Below are 16,753 nucleotides of genomic sequence, written 5' to 3'. Positions count from 1 at the left end.
TGGGATTCTCTTTCCCTCTGCCCCCCTCCCCTGCTCGCACTCTCTCTCTACAAAAAAAAAAAAAAAAAAAAGGAAGACAGAGAGGTATGTATTGGCAAGGATGTGGAGGAAAGGGACCCTAGTGCACTGAAGGTGGCGATGTAAATTGGTGCAGCCACTCTGAAAACAGCATGGACATTCCTCAAAAAATTGAAAATATTAAGTAGCATATGACCCAGCAATCCCACTTCAGGTATATATCTAGAGAAAATGAAATCACTACCTCACGGAGATCTCCGCATCCTCATGTTCAATGAAGCACTAATGAAAACAACCTAAGTATCAGAGAAATGGATAATGAAAATGTCACACACACAGAGACAGTGAAATATTCAGCCATTAAAAAGGAAAGAAATCCTGCCATTTGTGACAATATAGATGGACCTTGAGGGCATTCTGCTAAGTGATGTAAGTCAGGCAGAGAAGGACAAATTCTGTGTCATCTCGTAAGTGGAATCTAAAAACACCAAACTCCTGGGGTGCCTGGGTGGCTTAGTCGGTTAAGCGTCCGACTTTCGCTTAGGTCATGATCTCGCGGTTCATGGGTTCGAGCCCCGCCTCGGGCTGTGTGCTGACTGCCAGCTCAGAGCCTGGAGCCTGTTTCAGATTCTGTGCCTCCCTCTCTCTCTGACCCTCCCCTGCTCACGCTGTTTCTCTCTCCTAGAAATAAATAAAACATAAAAAAAAAAAATTAAAAACACCAAACTCCTAGAACCAGAGAGTAGATTGCTAGGGGCTGAGGAGTGGCATGAAAGTAGTCAAAAGGTAAAGACCATTATAAGATAATAAGTTCTAGGGTCACAGCATGATGACTGTCATTAACCACACTGTCTCTTATACCTGACAGCTGCTAGGAGGGCACATCTTTATACAGAAATGTTAAGCATGTGAGGTGACGGATCTGTTAACTACCCTTATCTAGTAGTGACTGTTCTGCAATACGATCATCTTCATCGTGGTATGTCTGTTAAACTTACATGATGTTATAACCCAATTACATCTCAATAAAGCTGAGGGGGGAAAAATAGAAAAGCCAGGGCAACCGGGAGGCTGAGCACCCAGGGTGGAGTTAGAAGGTGCACTGCAGACAGACTGAAGATTTTCTCCAGCACGAAAGAGTCAATGGAAGGTTTCAGGCCTTGGAAACCTCTACACTCTACAAAGACATGGTGACCACAGTGTCAATGAGAATGTGGAGTACAGAGGACCTGGAGTCACCTTCAGAGGAGCGGAAAACACGACTTCTAAGTTGGGAGCCTAAGAGGGATGACGTCTAGGGGTACTTGTGCCTTGGGTAAAGAGCTGATATCAAAATGACCTTAATGCCCTTTCTAATGCCCAAATCCAATCACGTTACTCCCTTGTTTGAAACCTCCCACAGCTCTGCTGCACTGAGAACAGCCAGACACTGGGTGGACCTACGAGACCCAAACACACGGCCGCCTCTTCTTTCCCTCTCTCCCTCATTTGCTCTTTGCTCAGCCCCTGGGCCTTCCTTGAACCCACCAAACCTATTCCCATTTCCAGACCAGGGCTCCTTTAGGGTTCTGACTAGACTTCTCTTCTCCCAGGTCTTTTCACGGCTCTTTCTCAACCTTCATCACCCCCTTGGAAGACTCTCCTGGCTTCGCCTGGAGGTGCGACCCCACATGCTACCCACTTCACCGGTTTTATTCTCCTCACGGGCAAATGTGCTCATTTCACGGCTCTGTTCTGTGTTCCTCACCCCACTCCAACTACATGCAAGCTCTCTGAGGGCAGGGGTCATGTCCGACATTCTTGACATCTGGAGCCACATCACACCTAGAGCAGACCCTCAAAGGTCATTTGTGCAACTAAAGCATGAATGAAAAAGAGGCTCCCACTAGGGGCAGCGTGGCCTGGGAACAGCCTCGCTGTCACCTTCCATGTTTGCTACTCCACCCAGCAGCTTAACACTCACAAATCAGAAACCCAGACAGAAGCCAGAAGGTGAAAAGAACAAGTTGGGCTAAGGAGACATTGATGGTTTACACCATAAACCTCACAAAGTGTGGTCTGGGAGCTCAGAGCACACGATCTAGGGCGGCCCAGCTGCTGAGTGCAAGTCCCTGCTCCTCCCCTTCCTAGCCCTGTGGCCTCAGCTAAGGCCCAGCCTTCATTTATGCACACTCAGGAGGAACAGGAGGGAGGCATTCCATCCCTTCAGATGTCTCCTGAGGGGCACAGCAGGCTGCCTCTCCCTAGGCACAGGCACGCAGACCAGTGCATGGGCGGTGGGTGAAGGAGAAGCACCATCTTACCCACGAGCTGCTCCCTTCTCCTCATCGCTCTCGTACTCGGCGAGGATGAGCTCCTCCTCCCCACACACCAGCTGCTCTAGGGGCTCCGTCCCTGTTCCTTCTGCTAGCATCTCCTTGCTGAGGTGGAGGAGACGCTCCGTTTCTTCTTCTTCCTGTCTCTGTGTAAGAGCGTTACAAGTGGAAGAGAGAAATCTCAGTACCGGTGCCCCCGCCCCCGTGATGGAGTCAGCCTCAAAGTGGCTTCCACCAGGGACAACACACATGCCATCTCACAGGCCTTGCTGTCCTACCGGTATCTACACCTGTCCCTCAGCTCAAGCCGCCAGCTTCTGGGTGATGAGGGGGGTCAGGGCAAGAAGACGGGGTCCTGGCCACTCACCCAAAGGAGCAACTCCGGGAGGCCCCACACAGCGGGACGGTGCCCGTGCGCCGTCCCTGCCACTCCAGAAGGGCACTCACCATGCGCTTGGCTGCATACTTGAGCTGTGCATTGTGACGGATCTGCTGCAGGCGCTCTTCTCGCTTCTTCCTCCTGACCTGCTCCTCCTACAGGGTAAAGCAGCCCCGTGGGAAACTTCCACAGGAGTCCCAAACGGGGAACTCCTTTAAGAGTTGGGGCTCGGCCTCGCACCTCTTCACAGAAGGCGATTCTCCCTTCCGTGGGCAATGCTCAAGGGCGCAGCAGCATCCCCGGCCCTCACCGGGCCCCAGCCCTACTGCTCACCGCAGGTCTTCCACACTCCCTCCCAAAGCCACAGACTCTTCAATCAAATTCATTCCCTTAATGGAGTTTGCAGCCACCGAACTGTGTTGCCAATGGCAACAGTGAGGTTCCCTTCTCAGGTGAGTAATGAATGGAACTGCCAACCCCTGGTCTAGAGAAGGCCCAGGGACATCAGCTTTAAAAAGACAGAAAGCAGGTCACCTGGGGGGCTCAATCAGTTGAGTGTCCAACTCTTGGTTTCAGCTCAGGTCATGATCTCACGGTTCATGAATTCAAGCCTCGTATTGAGCTCAGTGCTGACAGCGCAGAGCCTGCTTAGGATTCTCTCTCCTTCCCTCTCTCTCTCTGCCCGCCCCCTTCCCCCCCCCAAATAAACAAATAAGCTTTAAAAAGACAGCAAGGGCACAGCACCACTGGCTCAAGAAGGCACTGCAAAGGCAAAGGACACACTCATCAACCTAAATTACCACTCAAACACTGTTTCCAGGATCATTTTCACCTCCCATCACCCTAGAGCTCACCTTCAGCCGGTCCACCAAGTCCCTTTCTTCTTTCTTCTGCACGAACTGAGTCACCCAGTCAGGCTCTCCAGCAGGTCTCAGAGGGTCTGGGGTCTCTTTGCAGGAGGATGACAGAAACGGGGGCTGATCCTTCCCATCACTTAAGGGGACAGTTCCGGTTTCAAGGAGACGTGCTTCTTCTTGATGCTTCTTCTGTTCAAAGTCACGGAGCCAGGAAAGGGCCCCACAAATGAGACTTAAAGATTTTCCCTACAGGAAGAAAAAGGTCTTCAGGAAAAGAGAACAAAAACTAAAGCTTTCCAGATGACATTTCCCATTTTAATAAAGCCTTCAGGGAAGGTCTACCTTTAATTACTAGAAGGTACTTTAAGACCGACCTGGGAAAAGGTAGGAAGGGAATTAGCAAAGGTACAGCCAGGGAAAATATGAAAAAAGAAGAAATGAAATTGAAGTTCTTGGTTTAAATAATTAAAGCAGCTCACTGTTCCTGAAATAATTTAATGTGGCTTATCAGGTTACATATAAGTACTGCAAGTTAACAAAATTAGAAGGTGAGGAATTAGATAAATAGCCCTGAAAAAGAATTTAGGCCAAATAATATAGCTTGAAATCCTAGATCCTTGCTAAGGGGGCTCCACCTTGGGCTCTCCGCTTTAATAGAGCCCCTGTGCAGAGGGCACATGGTCAGCCCCATGAGTCCTGGTCTTCAAAACACTTTAAAACCAAACTAATTGCTCTGGAGAACACAATTCTTAATTTAAAGACCAGAATGTTCCCTGTGGGTCCTTGTGGGTTGAAATGGGTCCCCTCCCTGTAAATTCCTGGGTTAAGTCCTAACCCTGAGTGTCTCAGAATGTGACTTTATTTGGAAATAGGGTCACTCCAGATGTATTTAGTTAAGATGAGGGCCCTGATCCAGCAAGACTGGTGTCCCTGCAGGAAGGGGAAATTGGGACACCGAGGCGTGCCAGAGGGAAGCGATGTGACAACACAGTCTCCAGAACAGCCTCCTCTCTCAGCCCTCAGAGAGGCCCGCCCCTGCCCACACTGTGATTCTGTGCTTCTGAACTCCAGAACTGGGAAGAGGAAGTGTCTGTCGCTGAAGCCCTCAGCCTGTGGAACTCTCTTATGGCAGGGGGAGCACTATCACAGTCCTTCTGGAAGGCCGCTGCCATGGGTTTCTTAAGGCTGCCGCTTCTGGTGTCCAAAGGGCAGTTCAGTTCAGGTGAGTCTCTGCAGGAACCTACACGTTCCGGGCAGGCAGGCAGCCCTCCGAGCCTACTTAGCCCAGGCAGTCTCGGAGGACCCAGAGGGGTTCTCAACTTAATTTGGGCTTGAACGAACCGTAGGTAAGATGGACAAGTGTGCAGAGCTGGGGAAAGAGCAGAGCGCAGTGGCTAAGGCTCCAGAGTCCAGGCTGCTGGCCACACGCTGGCTCCTCCACTCACCAGCTCCGTGACCTGAGGCTAACCTCTCTAGGCTTGTATGCTCCATAGGCACAAAAATGGAAAGTTAAAAAAAAAGTGGGGAAGGGGATAGTAATAGTATCTTCCTCAGAGAACTGCTGCAAGCATTAATCTCCTACCCATAAAGGTTAATACCTACACAAGGATTAGAACAATATCTGGTACATAATTGTACCCAGCAACTGGGGCTGGGTTTTTGTTTTGTTTTGTTTTGCTATTAAGTAATAAAAGTACAATTATTATTGTCCTGGATTAAGAATCTATTTCATCAAATTCTGGAAAGGCCCTATGACAGAATGGCACTTCTAACGTGATCTTTAGAAAAGCCCCACAGATACCATTTGTGTCAGCTTTTGAGAAATACTGAACGGCAGAACCTTACAGACAGCACTCCCCAGCAGAACCTGGAGAGCAGCCATTCTGTACTGCCAGTAAAATGAGGAGCCACTGGCTTTAGCCATCACCAGGCTAGGGGCAGGTGAGACATCCCCCTGTAACAATGGCCCAGGGTCAGACACCTGGTTAGAGAGCCAGCACTCCCCACTTCAAAGTGAGCTGAGGAAGTTCCTTAAGGGGATGGTCCAACTTATCCTCCAGAAACAATTGTGAATACACTCTAACACAAAGAGAAAGGAGAACTAAGGCCCTGCAATTCTATGCCCTCTAATAAGACGGCAAAAATTTTAACTGGAAAATGTTAAAAGGAAGTATGACCAAATGCTTGCCTCAGTTATCAAATAAATTTAATAAAGTACCCACGATATACCTAGCTTTGAACAATGTTACTTCATGGAGTACCTTCCAAGATATCACAGTTATAAAATTTATGCCAAGATAAGTAAATTCATTCATTCTAAACACCCACACCCAAACTGGGCTTGATGCTGGGAAACAGCTCTCTAGAAATCCCCACAGACACAAACTTAACCCGTGACCTGCAGGGCATGACAGTTCCCTGAGAAGCACGGACTCCAGGTTTCAGAGCGCCCAAAACCGCAATGTCACACAAGGCACAGGAGGTATGAGGTCAGAAGGTCAGCACAACGCGGTGGAGTCATGAAAGGCTAAAAAGGTGACACATCCAAGGTAAGCAGGCATCATAAGGACCCAAGCGGAGAGCTGACCACGCAGGGCAGAGGCCCAGCAGGTAAAGCCCGGCAGGTAACAGCATGGCGATGGGAGGAAGAGCTTACCAGAGGTGAGGTGTAGCCAATGTCAGAATGTGATGGGAGCCGAAGTCACAACAAGGATATGAGGCCCTGGAACCAGGAACATGGACGACAAAGGGCTGAGAAGAGGAAGAGGATGCATGGAACGGGCAGAGAGCAGACATGGAGACCTGCGCCTTCAGGTTAAACAGGGCAGAATGAATACGTGCTCTTCTGTGTTCTTTTCCGAAATGTGCTAAATTTATGCCAAAGGAAGAAAAGGGGCTTACACCCCACAGAAGGAAAGTGGAAGATGGAGAGTAACAGGTTTTAGGAGAGATGGAAAGCAGAGAACTGGACCCGATGGAGTAAAGGACTGAAAGCCTAAGTGCCTGCAGAGATCTCCCCTGATTCCCCCTAGGAAGCCCCAAAACTGGCAAGGACACCCCTTCCCTGCAAAAGACAGGATGTGCACCCTCTGGAGGAGCAAAGCCAGGAGAGCCCTGGAGACGGTAGGTTGAGTGAAGGGTGGGGAAGAAGGCTAAAATCAAAGCAGGACACTAAGCAAAGACCATGCACCTGAAGCCACTTCCCTGGGACACCCTTGAGAATACTGGCCGTCAGCATGGGACTAGAAGAGTTTAGAGTTTTTCTCTGGAAAAACTGGATGACTCAAGAGAAATCACACAGACACTGATCCCTGGAGGCCCTCAACAGAGAAGCCAGTCCACCAGTCCACAGCCAGCTTGCACCACAGGCCTGTCCATCAGCCCTGTGGTAGCTTTTTCTTGAATACCAATAGAAGACAGCCAAAGATCACCCAACATTTGAGGAAAGCCTCTACCAAAACACAGAACCCAAACTGGGGGCGGGAGGAGACTGCATGATGAGATGATGCAGGGGGAAAAAATTCAAAATACTACTATAATTGATATCCTCACAAAGATATTATTTCCACAAAACAAAAACAGGATGCTATTTTTAAAAATCAAAGAATAAGAAAAGTTCTTGAATATTAAGGCTAGGATAATAAAAATAAACTGAATAGAAAGACTGGACAGCAAGATCAAAGAAATCTTGAAGAAGTAGAATTTAAAGCAAAAACAAAACAAAATCCAACCAGGATGCCCAAAGAGATGGGCAATTAGAAGAAAACATAATTACAGGATTAAACACCAAGTCCAAAGAATGGGAGGACCAGGAAGATTATAAGATGTGAGAAAATGTCTCAGAATGGAAAGATAGAAGCCTCCAGGTAGAAAAAGCCCATCAAGTGGCCGACACAAGGAACTGAACACACATCTGACCCATCAACATGAGGTGTCAGAATACAAAAGAGAATATCCTGAAAGCTTTGGAGGATGAGGTGGGTTAGGTCACCAAGGACTGGGGTGCAGGTTGCACTGAACTTCTTAGTAGCAACAAAACAGAAAAGAGGAAAGGGAACAGTTGTGAGGGAAACGCGTTCTGCAGCTAGAATTATATACCCAACCAAACTATCACTATCAATCAAGAGAAAGGCAGATTAATATGCTTTCAGCAAGTCTCAAAATCGTACCTCTCATACAACCCTTCAGGAATGTTATCTACCAAAACAAAGAAGATAAGGAATCCAGGAAACAGAGACTCCAACACAGAAGAAAGAATACACACAACAACACGGATGAATCCCCAAAATATTATGCTGGCTGAGCAAGAGTACTTATGATATGATGCCATTTTCATGACATTTTAGAAAGGTAAAACTCATCTACAGAGATGGTAAGTGATCACTGACTGCCTGGGGCAAGGCTGGGCTGGGATGTGAGGGGAGGAACAGCAGCCGGGGGTACAACAAACTTTCTGGGCTGATGGAAATGTTCTGCATCTTCATTGTGGCAGTGGTTATATGGGGGTTGCCATCTGTCAGCATTCACTGAACTTGTGGACTTATAAGGGGTAGATTTTATTGTATGTCAATTATACTTCCTAAGGTTGCTTTATTTTTATTTTATTTTTAAGGAGGTAAGGGAAATCTTAGTACAATAGCTGTGAAGCAGATCACAGGAATAAACGGGAGAACTTCAAGAAGGAAGTCTGCAGGGTAAAATGGAATTGGTTAATTACTATAGACTGAATTATGTCACCCCTAAATTCGTATGTTGAAGCTCTAATCCCCCATGTGACTATTGGAGAAAGGGTCTTCAAGGAGGTGATTATGGTTCAAAGAGGTCCTAAGGATAGAGCCCTGATCCTATAGAACTGGTCACCTTATAAAAAGGGGAGAAAGACCAAAGATCTCTCTACCATGTGAGACACAATGAGGAGATCCTCTACAAGCCAGGAAGAGTCTCCGCCAGCAGCCAGACTCTTGATCTTCCACTTCCCAGCCTCCTGAACTGTGAGAAATAAATTTCTGTCATCTGAGCCACCCAGTCTGTGGTACTTTGTGATAGCAGACAAGGAGCCAGACTAAGCAGTAATTTTATGTATGGAATATCCTACAGAGGCCACTGAATGGTGTGAGAGAAAGTACGGTAGGTATATTAACTAGGCACACTTTAAAAGGCAATTATCAACCCTGGGAAAATAAAAAAATTTTAAGAAGAAAACCCATAATCAAAGCATACTGGCTTAGCAAAGGCTAAAACTTTCCATCTAACTGCACGGGGAGGATGGGGCAAAGGAGGGAAAAGAAATGGTAAGAAAGCTGCATCTTAGCTATCACAAGAGGAAGGTACAATGATTAAAATCCATAAATCAAGTAATAGCACCAAGCTTACAATTTCAAATGTGCAATGCAAGTATATTTCTTAGAAACCAATTAAAAGAATTCAAAGTACCTGCCCAAAGAACCATATTTAATAAATTTAACTTTTTAAATGACATGCATTATTTTTGATTGATGTTTTTGGATCACTTTAAACAAAGGAGAGGGATATGTTCAACAACACCAACTACTGCAGAATGGTCAAATAAGGACTCGAAACACCCAAATCTAGTTACCGGGAAGCCTCTGCTGATACTGAGAAACACCTCAGTGGACTGGTAGGGCAGAAAGTCCTGCCTCACTGGGTTAAGAGTCTCCCGTGGGCCTAACTTGCCGAGCTCCACTGGATGACAGAGACATGGAGGAGGGCCTCCAGGAGGTCAAGGCCTGCTGGGGGACCTTCACATCAACGCAGGCATCTCACCAACAACACGGTACATTCTAAGCAAGCAGCAAGAGGCTGGCACTGCTTGCCATAGCCCTTATCCTCCTCAAGGCCACCCTCTGATAAATCCCTCCCTCATTCCAGTCCCAGAAGGAAAAACTCAGGGGCCTTTGACTGGATCCCTCCAGCACCCAGTAACCTCTTTTCTGAAGACTAAACCGATAGGTTTAACCTGTGAAAAAGCCAAAGTAATTTGTTTCTCAACATCAAAGCAGTTGTGTGCCCAGAACAATATGGAAAGTTTTAGTGCTATAGGTCTGGCTTTCTACTGGCATTCAAATTCTTTAGCCTAATTGTTCTCAGAACCTGGGGCTGCATTTTATTTATTTATTTAAGTAGGCTTCACACCCAGCACAAAGCCCAACATGGCTCTGCCAAACCCACGACCCTGAGACCAAGACCTGACCGAAGATCAAGAGTCGAACACTCAACTGGCTAAGCCACCCAGGTGCCCTTCTGTTTAACATTTTAATAAAGGAAGTGACTATTACCTTGCCCAATGTCAAACCACAAAAACCTCTGCCTAGGGTAACAAGCAAGCTAGGTAGCCTCTGCTGTGTCAGAATCAGGGTCTCTCAAAGACCCTTCTTAGCCCCTGACGATTCATACTTACAGTGCCAGTTGGACTCTCAAATATTCCAATCTTGCCAGCCTCCAGCACCCGATAGAGCTCGGCCATGAAGTCTTTCTGGATGGAATAGGGTGTGTAGGGAAAAGGGAAATGGATGCCACCATCCTCCTGGGTTTTATTAGCCACGGTCCTAGGGGGAAAAAATAGATCTGGAAGTACTGACTTGAAACCGAGAACAGCTCCTAAGAGCAGTCTCAATACTAGCTATGGAATTTCTCCTTAGGTTATACCCTTTTTTGCAAGCGGAGACCATGTTCTCTCCATTGTGGGTATCGTCACAAAGCCGTACCCAAATCATGTTATCCACTTGGTGACATTTATCAGAAATGGCTATGCAGAAAGCAGCCTAGCAAAGCCTCTGAACAGAAACCGCCCAGCCATTTTACCTGGAATTACTGTGCATTTTGGACACCCTTCTAATGCCTCCTGGAAAAGTGCAGAGACTTCCTCTCAAAGACCTGTGCCCGAGGTCAAGGATGTCGCTCCTGGCGACCTCTGCAGGACAGTTCCCTCACATCTCCACAGCGCAGCCTTTGCCTGGCACGGCTGCCTCACTGAATCCTGTTGGGAAGACCTGGAAGATCATGACACACAGGCAGAGAATTACCAGTATAGCTCTTTCCACGGCACAGGTTCACGTATCCATATGTATTTCACAGGTATCTTTAGCGTGCTTCTTAGTTCATCCCAGCCTCCATTTCCAGTATAAACCAGAGCCGCTTCCTAAAATTTTTCCAGCCTCAAGAAATAAAGAGCTTTCTGTCTGGTTTCAGGCTAGGGGAGCTCTCTTCACAGGGACCTGGCTGCCAGAGCTTCCAATACGGAGTCCACAGCATTTCTTGTTCCTTGCCAGGCCAAGGTCTAAGAACTCTGCAGCTCCAGGTTTATTTCATGTTTTTTCCTCCTCTTCTGAATGGAATTTCTCTAAGATAGCTTCTCCATACCCTTTCTTCCTTTCATTATCATTTGGAGGACTGACTCTTCCATCCTGGTTCCCACCCTCTCTTTGGAAGTCACTGCTCCAAACTATTGGGCTGGCCCACCTCTTCTAAGTACAAATACTAATCAGTCTGAAATCCACTTACAATCTTGCTACATAACTGGCCTCAATAAGACTAGTAATGTGTCCTACATTTATGAAGAGAAGGGTAGTTGCCATGATGTTCTTCCAGTTATAGTTTAGGGGCACCTGGGTGGCTCAGTCAGGTAAGCATCCAACTCTTAGTTTCTGCTCGCGTCATGATCTCATGGTTTGTGAGACAGAGCCCTACGTGGGGCTCTGCCGCTGACAGTGTGGAAACTGCTTGGTATTCTCTGTCTCTCTGCCCCTCCCCCACTTATGCATGCACGCTCGCTCTCTAAGTAAATAAATAAACTTTAAAAAAAGGTGACTTTTAAAAATTAGGACAAGTCAATACTGAGAGAGAGGCATGTAATCAAAAAACCATTCAGATCAGGAAGAAAAGAGGAGGGTATCTAATAAATTTTGATCACTCCACAGGCCTTTTTACTACTATTATCTCAGTTAACCTGATCAACACTCTAAGGATACAGTTGCTGGATACTAAAGCTTACAGAAATTAGTTTTCAAAGGCACAGCTAATAATAGGAAAACGAGGGATCCAAACCAAGACTCATATGGCTCTTTTAGTCAGATTTGTCTGGCAAAAGATAACAAGAGTAAGTATAAGGGGAGATCTACTGAAAATATACATATTGAGAAATTAAGAACTGAGACAATGTGTGAAAACCTAGAGCCGAAGGTACTGGCGGAGTGGGATTTCTTGCAGACCAGGACTACAAAGTTCTGGAAGTCCCTCTTCCACTCGGTCACACGCCACGTGGAGCCACTCACTGACCTCTGCTTACTCAGAGCTTCTGCTTACCCAAAACTTCAGCTTGCACAGGGCCTCTTCAGCGCCCTCTACCTTCCAGCTCCACCTCCCAACGCCAAGTGAAAAATCTTTTCATGTTTCTTAGTTCTAAATCGCAAGAGAAAATCTAATCAGCACTGCCTCTCCTTTTAAAACTGATCACTCGAGGGGCGCCTGGGTGGCTTAGTCGGTTAAGCGTCCGACTTTCGCTTAGGTCATGATCTCGCAGTTCGTGGGTTCGGGCCCCGCATCGGGCTCTGTGCTGACTGCCAGCTCAGAGCCTGGAGCCTGTTTCAGTCTGTGACTCCCTCTCTCTCTGACCCTCCCCTGCTCACGCTGTCTCTCTCTCTCCTAGAAATAAATAAAAAACATTTAAAAAAAAAAAACAAAAAACTGATCACTCGGAGCGCCTGGGTGGCTCAGTCGGTTAAGCATCTGACTTCGGCTCAGGTCATGATCTCACAGTTCGTGGGTTCGAGCCCCGCGTTGGGCTCTGTGCTGACAGCTAGCTCAGAGTCTGGAGCCTGTTTCGGATTCTGTGTCTCCCTCTCTCTCTGACCCTCCCCTGTTCACGCTGTCTGTCTCTATCAGAAATAAATACAACATAAAAAGTTAAAAAAAAAAAAAAAAACGATCACTCACTGGTCAGCCTAGACTGGTGTGGTACCCTACCTGATATAATCAACTTGGGCCTCGTATTTGCTGTCCACCGCCCCTTTCCAGCCCCGACTGGGAAACGATGGACTTTAAGACTCACCTTACCTCCTTACAGATGACTCCCTCTCTATTTGGCCACCCCATATGGGTCAAATACCGCTCCCATCCAAACACAGACACACCACCCTACTCTAAGTCACTCTTTTGTCTCATTACCCTGTATTTAATTTCTTCACAGCTCTTAGCACTAGCTGAACTTATTTTAGTTACAATCCTCCCCTACCAGAATACACATGGCATAAAAGAAGGAACCTTGTCTGCCCCTAGCACCAGAATAGGTACTTTGGCACCTAGCAGGTATTTAAATAAATTTTGATGAAATGAATGAATAGCTAGCTTGACATGTGGCTGTAGGTAGAGGTTTCTGTTCTTCAGAGGTGTGGGTAGGTAGAGTAAGGCCCCATAACTAAAATATCCAGTCCAAGGGCCTGTTCTTTAATGTTTCAAACTGTTTTCACATAACCTCACAGCAATCCCATGTGATATTTTTATTAGCTCTATTTTATAGATGAAAACACTGAGACTCAGAAAGATTGAGACTTGCTCAGTCACTCAGCAAGTGCTTGAACCCAAGATCTGAACCCCCATCTGCCAGACCTCCAAGGCACTGGGCTTTATATTTTCCTCCCTCTTCCTCCCACCAGGGCAGGCAGACTGAAAAGAAAGACTTGGTTACTAAACTTCAGAATGACAACATGAAACAATACAGAAGAAAAGCAATTATTATTTCACTTCCCTGTGGGTGGTAATTATGGATCTCATTATTCCCGAAGCAGCACAAGCCAAATCACAAAGTTAAAGAAGGGTTTGCATAAATCCTTGAATAATGGATTCACTAAGCGCTATTAAGGTCATTTGGTGTAACTTTTTCTGACCTCTTTGGGTTGGTTGTATGGAGGACAACCACGATCCCACACACAAGTTCTCCCTAGAAATCCCCACCAGTGCCAAGGCACATGCTATACACTTACAAGTGAGGTAAGATAGGGGTGCCTGGGTGGCTCAGTCGGTTAAGCGTCCAACTTTGGCTCAGGTCATGATTTCGCGGTTTGTGAGTTTGAGCCTTGCATCAGGCTCTGTGCTGACAGCTCAGAGCCTGCTACCTGTTTCAGATTCTGTGTCTCCCTCTCTCCTGCCCCTCCTCTGCTTCTGCTCTGCCCCTCTCTCAAAAATAAACATTTTTTAATTTTTTTAAACATTTATTCATTTTTGAGAGACAGACAGAGTGTGAGTGGGGGAGGGACAGAGAAAGAGAGAGACACTGAATCTGAAGCAGGCTCCAGGCTCTGAGCTAGCTGTCAGCACAGAGCCCGATGTGGGGCTCAAACTTAAGGACCACGAGATAGACCTGAGCTGAAGTCAGACACTTAACCAACTGAGCCACCCAGGCTCCCCAAAAATAAGCATTTAAATAAATAAATAAATGACATAAAATACATGAAAACACCTCAGGGACACATTAGTTCTGAGAGTTCATTTTCTCCAGTCCCCAACTACCACTCATTATTTGTGTATGAACAAGTGCTATGGACTGAACTGTGTCCCCCCAAAATTTGTGTTAAAGGCCTAACCCCCCATATAGACTGTATTTGAAGACAGGGCTTTGGGGGGGAAACTGAGGTTAAACAAAACTGTAAGAGTGGGGTCCTAATCCTTACTAGGAATGGCAGCCTTATAAGAAGAGGAAAAAGGGAAGAGCTCTCCTTCCACAACATGTGAGGATGAGGAAGGAGGCCGTCTGCAAGTCAGGAATAGAGCTGTCACCAGGAACCAAATATACCAGTACCTTTGAATTCCCAGACTCTGCAACGGAGAGAAAATAAATTTCGGTTAAGTCCCCTGGCCTAAAGTATTTTATTACAGCAACCTGAGACAAGTGTGTTCCTGGTACTATTGTGCTGTCAGGCTCCTAAAATACTGGAACTTCACACACCTGGGAGACAACACAGCCCCAAAAGAAAAGCTTTCCTGCAGATGCTGCTGATCCAAGTGCAATGCTCCAAGGCCTGGAGAGACAGCCTGGCCTGCAACCTCCTCATTCTCACCTTGCTGGGGGTTTCTGTCTCCCTCTACTTGTATTTATTTCCACTTTTATGACACTTCCTATAACAACCTGGCCAATTCCATTCATCCCAGTCCTCTTGATTGGACTCTACTCGACCTCGATTCCTTGATGGGCAGTGGAGGGGAGCCAGGAACACAGGATGGGAACTCGGCTCAGGAAGCGCGCTCTGGGATCCCAGCTTATGTAAATACCCCTAAGGCTCAGTCTTCCCAGGTAACAGCACTTATTCACAGTGCTGTCGCAGTGACCCTTACATAAGGTAATTTGTGAAAAGCACTTAGCACAGCCGGGCTAAACTGGAGCCCCCAGACGCGTGCTAGCTAGTCTCACTCTTAAGCGCCTCCGGCACCAACTATAGGTCCCACCCTCCTTGGTCGGCCCTTCCCCCTCCTATTGGTTTCTTGCCTGCCAATCATGCACTGGCCACGCCCCTCCGGCTCCAGAACGTTTTCCCGCTCCCGACTCGCTCTGCCCCTCTGACTACAGTTCGCTGTGTTTGCGTTTCCACCAGCGCCTGCCCTTTTTCCTCTCGCTTCGCGTTCTCCTCAGCTGGCACTGTTCTCACCGTCTTTGCCCGCGGGACTCCTTCGCGAAGTCCACGCCGGTGAGGAGTTGAGGAGTCTGAGCACAAGGCTGCGGAATTTGAAACCGCAGCGCTTTCCGTCAACGTCGGCCCCTGGGAGGAGCGTGCTGAGTTGCCACGCCCCCGAGCCACTGCGCCTGCGCACCCCGAAACTCGGAAGGGTGGGGCGGGGCTTGTTCCTCCCCTTTGGCGCCATTGCGCTTGCGCGGCGAACTCAGGGGTGGGCTTTTTTTCTGGAGCTGGGAGTCCTGGTCATGACAGACCCCTAGAGGCTGTGGTCGGAAATGCCCGGTATTGCTTCAACGCTCCGCCTCTCTCCCCTCCACACACACATACGCGCGCGCGCGCTCTCTTTCTCTTTCTCTCTGTCTTTCTCTCTCTCCCTCCATATGAAGCCTCTAATTTAAGAAGCACCATTGGAGTAATAGAAGGTGATAAGATGAAGGATGAAGGTAAGTCGGGTCTGGTTGTAGAAGACTTTAAACAGCAAGATAGTACACTTAGACTTCATACTTGTTAAAAACAAAATTCAACCAAGTACATTTGAAGATCTGATTGGCTCTTTTTTTATTTTTATTTTTTTATTTTTTACAAATAGTTTATTGTAAAGTTAGTTTCCATATAATACCCAGTGCTCATCCCCACAAGTGCCCTCCTCCATGCCCTGATTGGCTCTTTTAAACAGTTCTTGAATCTGCAGCATCCCATATAGCAAGCATAGGGGATCTCCACTGAGTTAAACAAAAGAAAGGATTTTAAAGACAAAGAAGGCATTTTTTTAAAAAAGGAATTTGGTTATGCAAGGTTGCACACCACCAACCCCTTCCAATGAGAGCAGAAGGAGTATATCAGTAAATTTCCTAGTCGTTGACCAGGAAATTCCACATTGACTAGTTAAAGGTTATAATTCCTGGAGGTTGAAACTGCAGTTAGGTTAGGTATTGAGTCTTGGTTTACTGACTTAGCCTAAGTGATGCACTTTGGGCCTGTGGTTTTCTTTTTAACATACTGTAAGCAATTTCCAAGTCACTGAAATGTTTTTAAACAGAGACGTGAAGTTGCAAAAGCAGTGTCTCGGAAATATTAAGCCGGAAGCAGTGTGAAGGTGATGCCAGCAGGCCAGGTCCAGAGACTCACAGTACCAGCCAAGAGGGCCCCTGGTTGCATGCAGGATAAAAATCAAACCTGTGAGAGCTTGTTTGGAGGTTCTAGTAGGGACCATAACTACTCACATACTCTTGACTGAAGGTCGTCCTCTTCAATCGAGCATGCATGCAAACTGGTGCAGCCACTCTGGAAAATAGTTCCTCAAAAAATTAAAAATAGAATTACCCTATGACCCAGCAATGGCGCTACTAGGTATTTATCTAAAGGATACAGGAGTGCTGATTCGAAGGGGCATTGCACCCCAATGTTTATAGCAGTGCTATCAACAATAGCCAAAGTATGGAAAGAGCCCAAATGTCCATGGATGAATGGATGAAGAAGATGTGGTTTATATTTACAATG

The 16,753-nt window shown here is 46.9% G+C and overlaps 1 protein-coding gene across 3 annotated transcripts in view; it reads right to left on the bottom strand.

The window, feature by feature from the left end:
- DDX11 (DEAD/H-box helicase 11) overlaps nucleotides 1–15,320 on the bottom strand; it is a 35,407-nt gene extending 20,087 nt beyond the window's left edge. For all 3 annotated transcript variants that reach the window (XM_077759199.1, XM_077759200.1, XM_077759201.1), the window contains exons 1-6: nucleotides 15,227–15,320; nucleotides 10,392–10,579; nucleotides 9,988–10,135; nucleotides 3,567–3,815; nucleotides 2,781–2,867; nucleotides 2,322–2,479 (exon numbers count right to left, since the gene is read on the bottom strand). In XM_077759199.1, coding sequence (XP_077615325.1) covers nucleotides 2,322–2,479; nucleotides 2,781–2,867; nucleotides 3,567–3,815; nucleotides 9,988–10,135; nucleotides 10,392–10,408 — 659 coding nt within the window. In that variant the 5' untranslated portion in view covers nucleotides 10,409–10,579; nucleotides 15,227–15,320. The remainder of the gene's footprint in view (nucleotides 1–2,321; nucleotides 2,480–2,780; nucleotides 2,868–3,566; nucleotides 3,816–9,987; nucleotides 10,136–10,391; nucleotides 10,580–15,226) is intronic.
- Between the last annotated feature and the right edge of the window lie 1,433 nt (nucleotides 15,321–16,753).

Source organism: Crocuta crocuta, unplaced genomic scaffold (assembly GCF_008692635.1).
Source record: "Crocuta crocuta isolate KB4526 unplaced genomic scaffold, BGI_CrCroc_1.0 scaffold72, whole genome shotgun sequence".
NCBI lineage: Eukaryota > Metazoa > Chordata > Mammalia > Carnivora > Hyaenidae > Crocuta > Crocuta crocuta.
The sequence above is the reverse complement of the archived record's forward strand: the minus strand, read 5'-3'. Positions and strand labels throughout refer to the sequence as shown.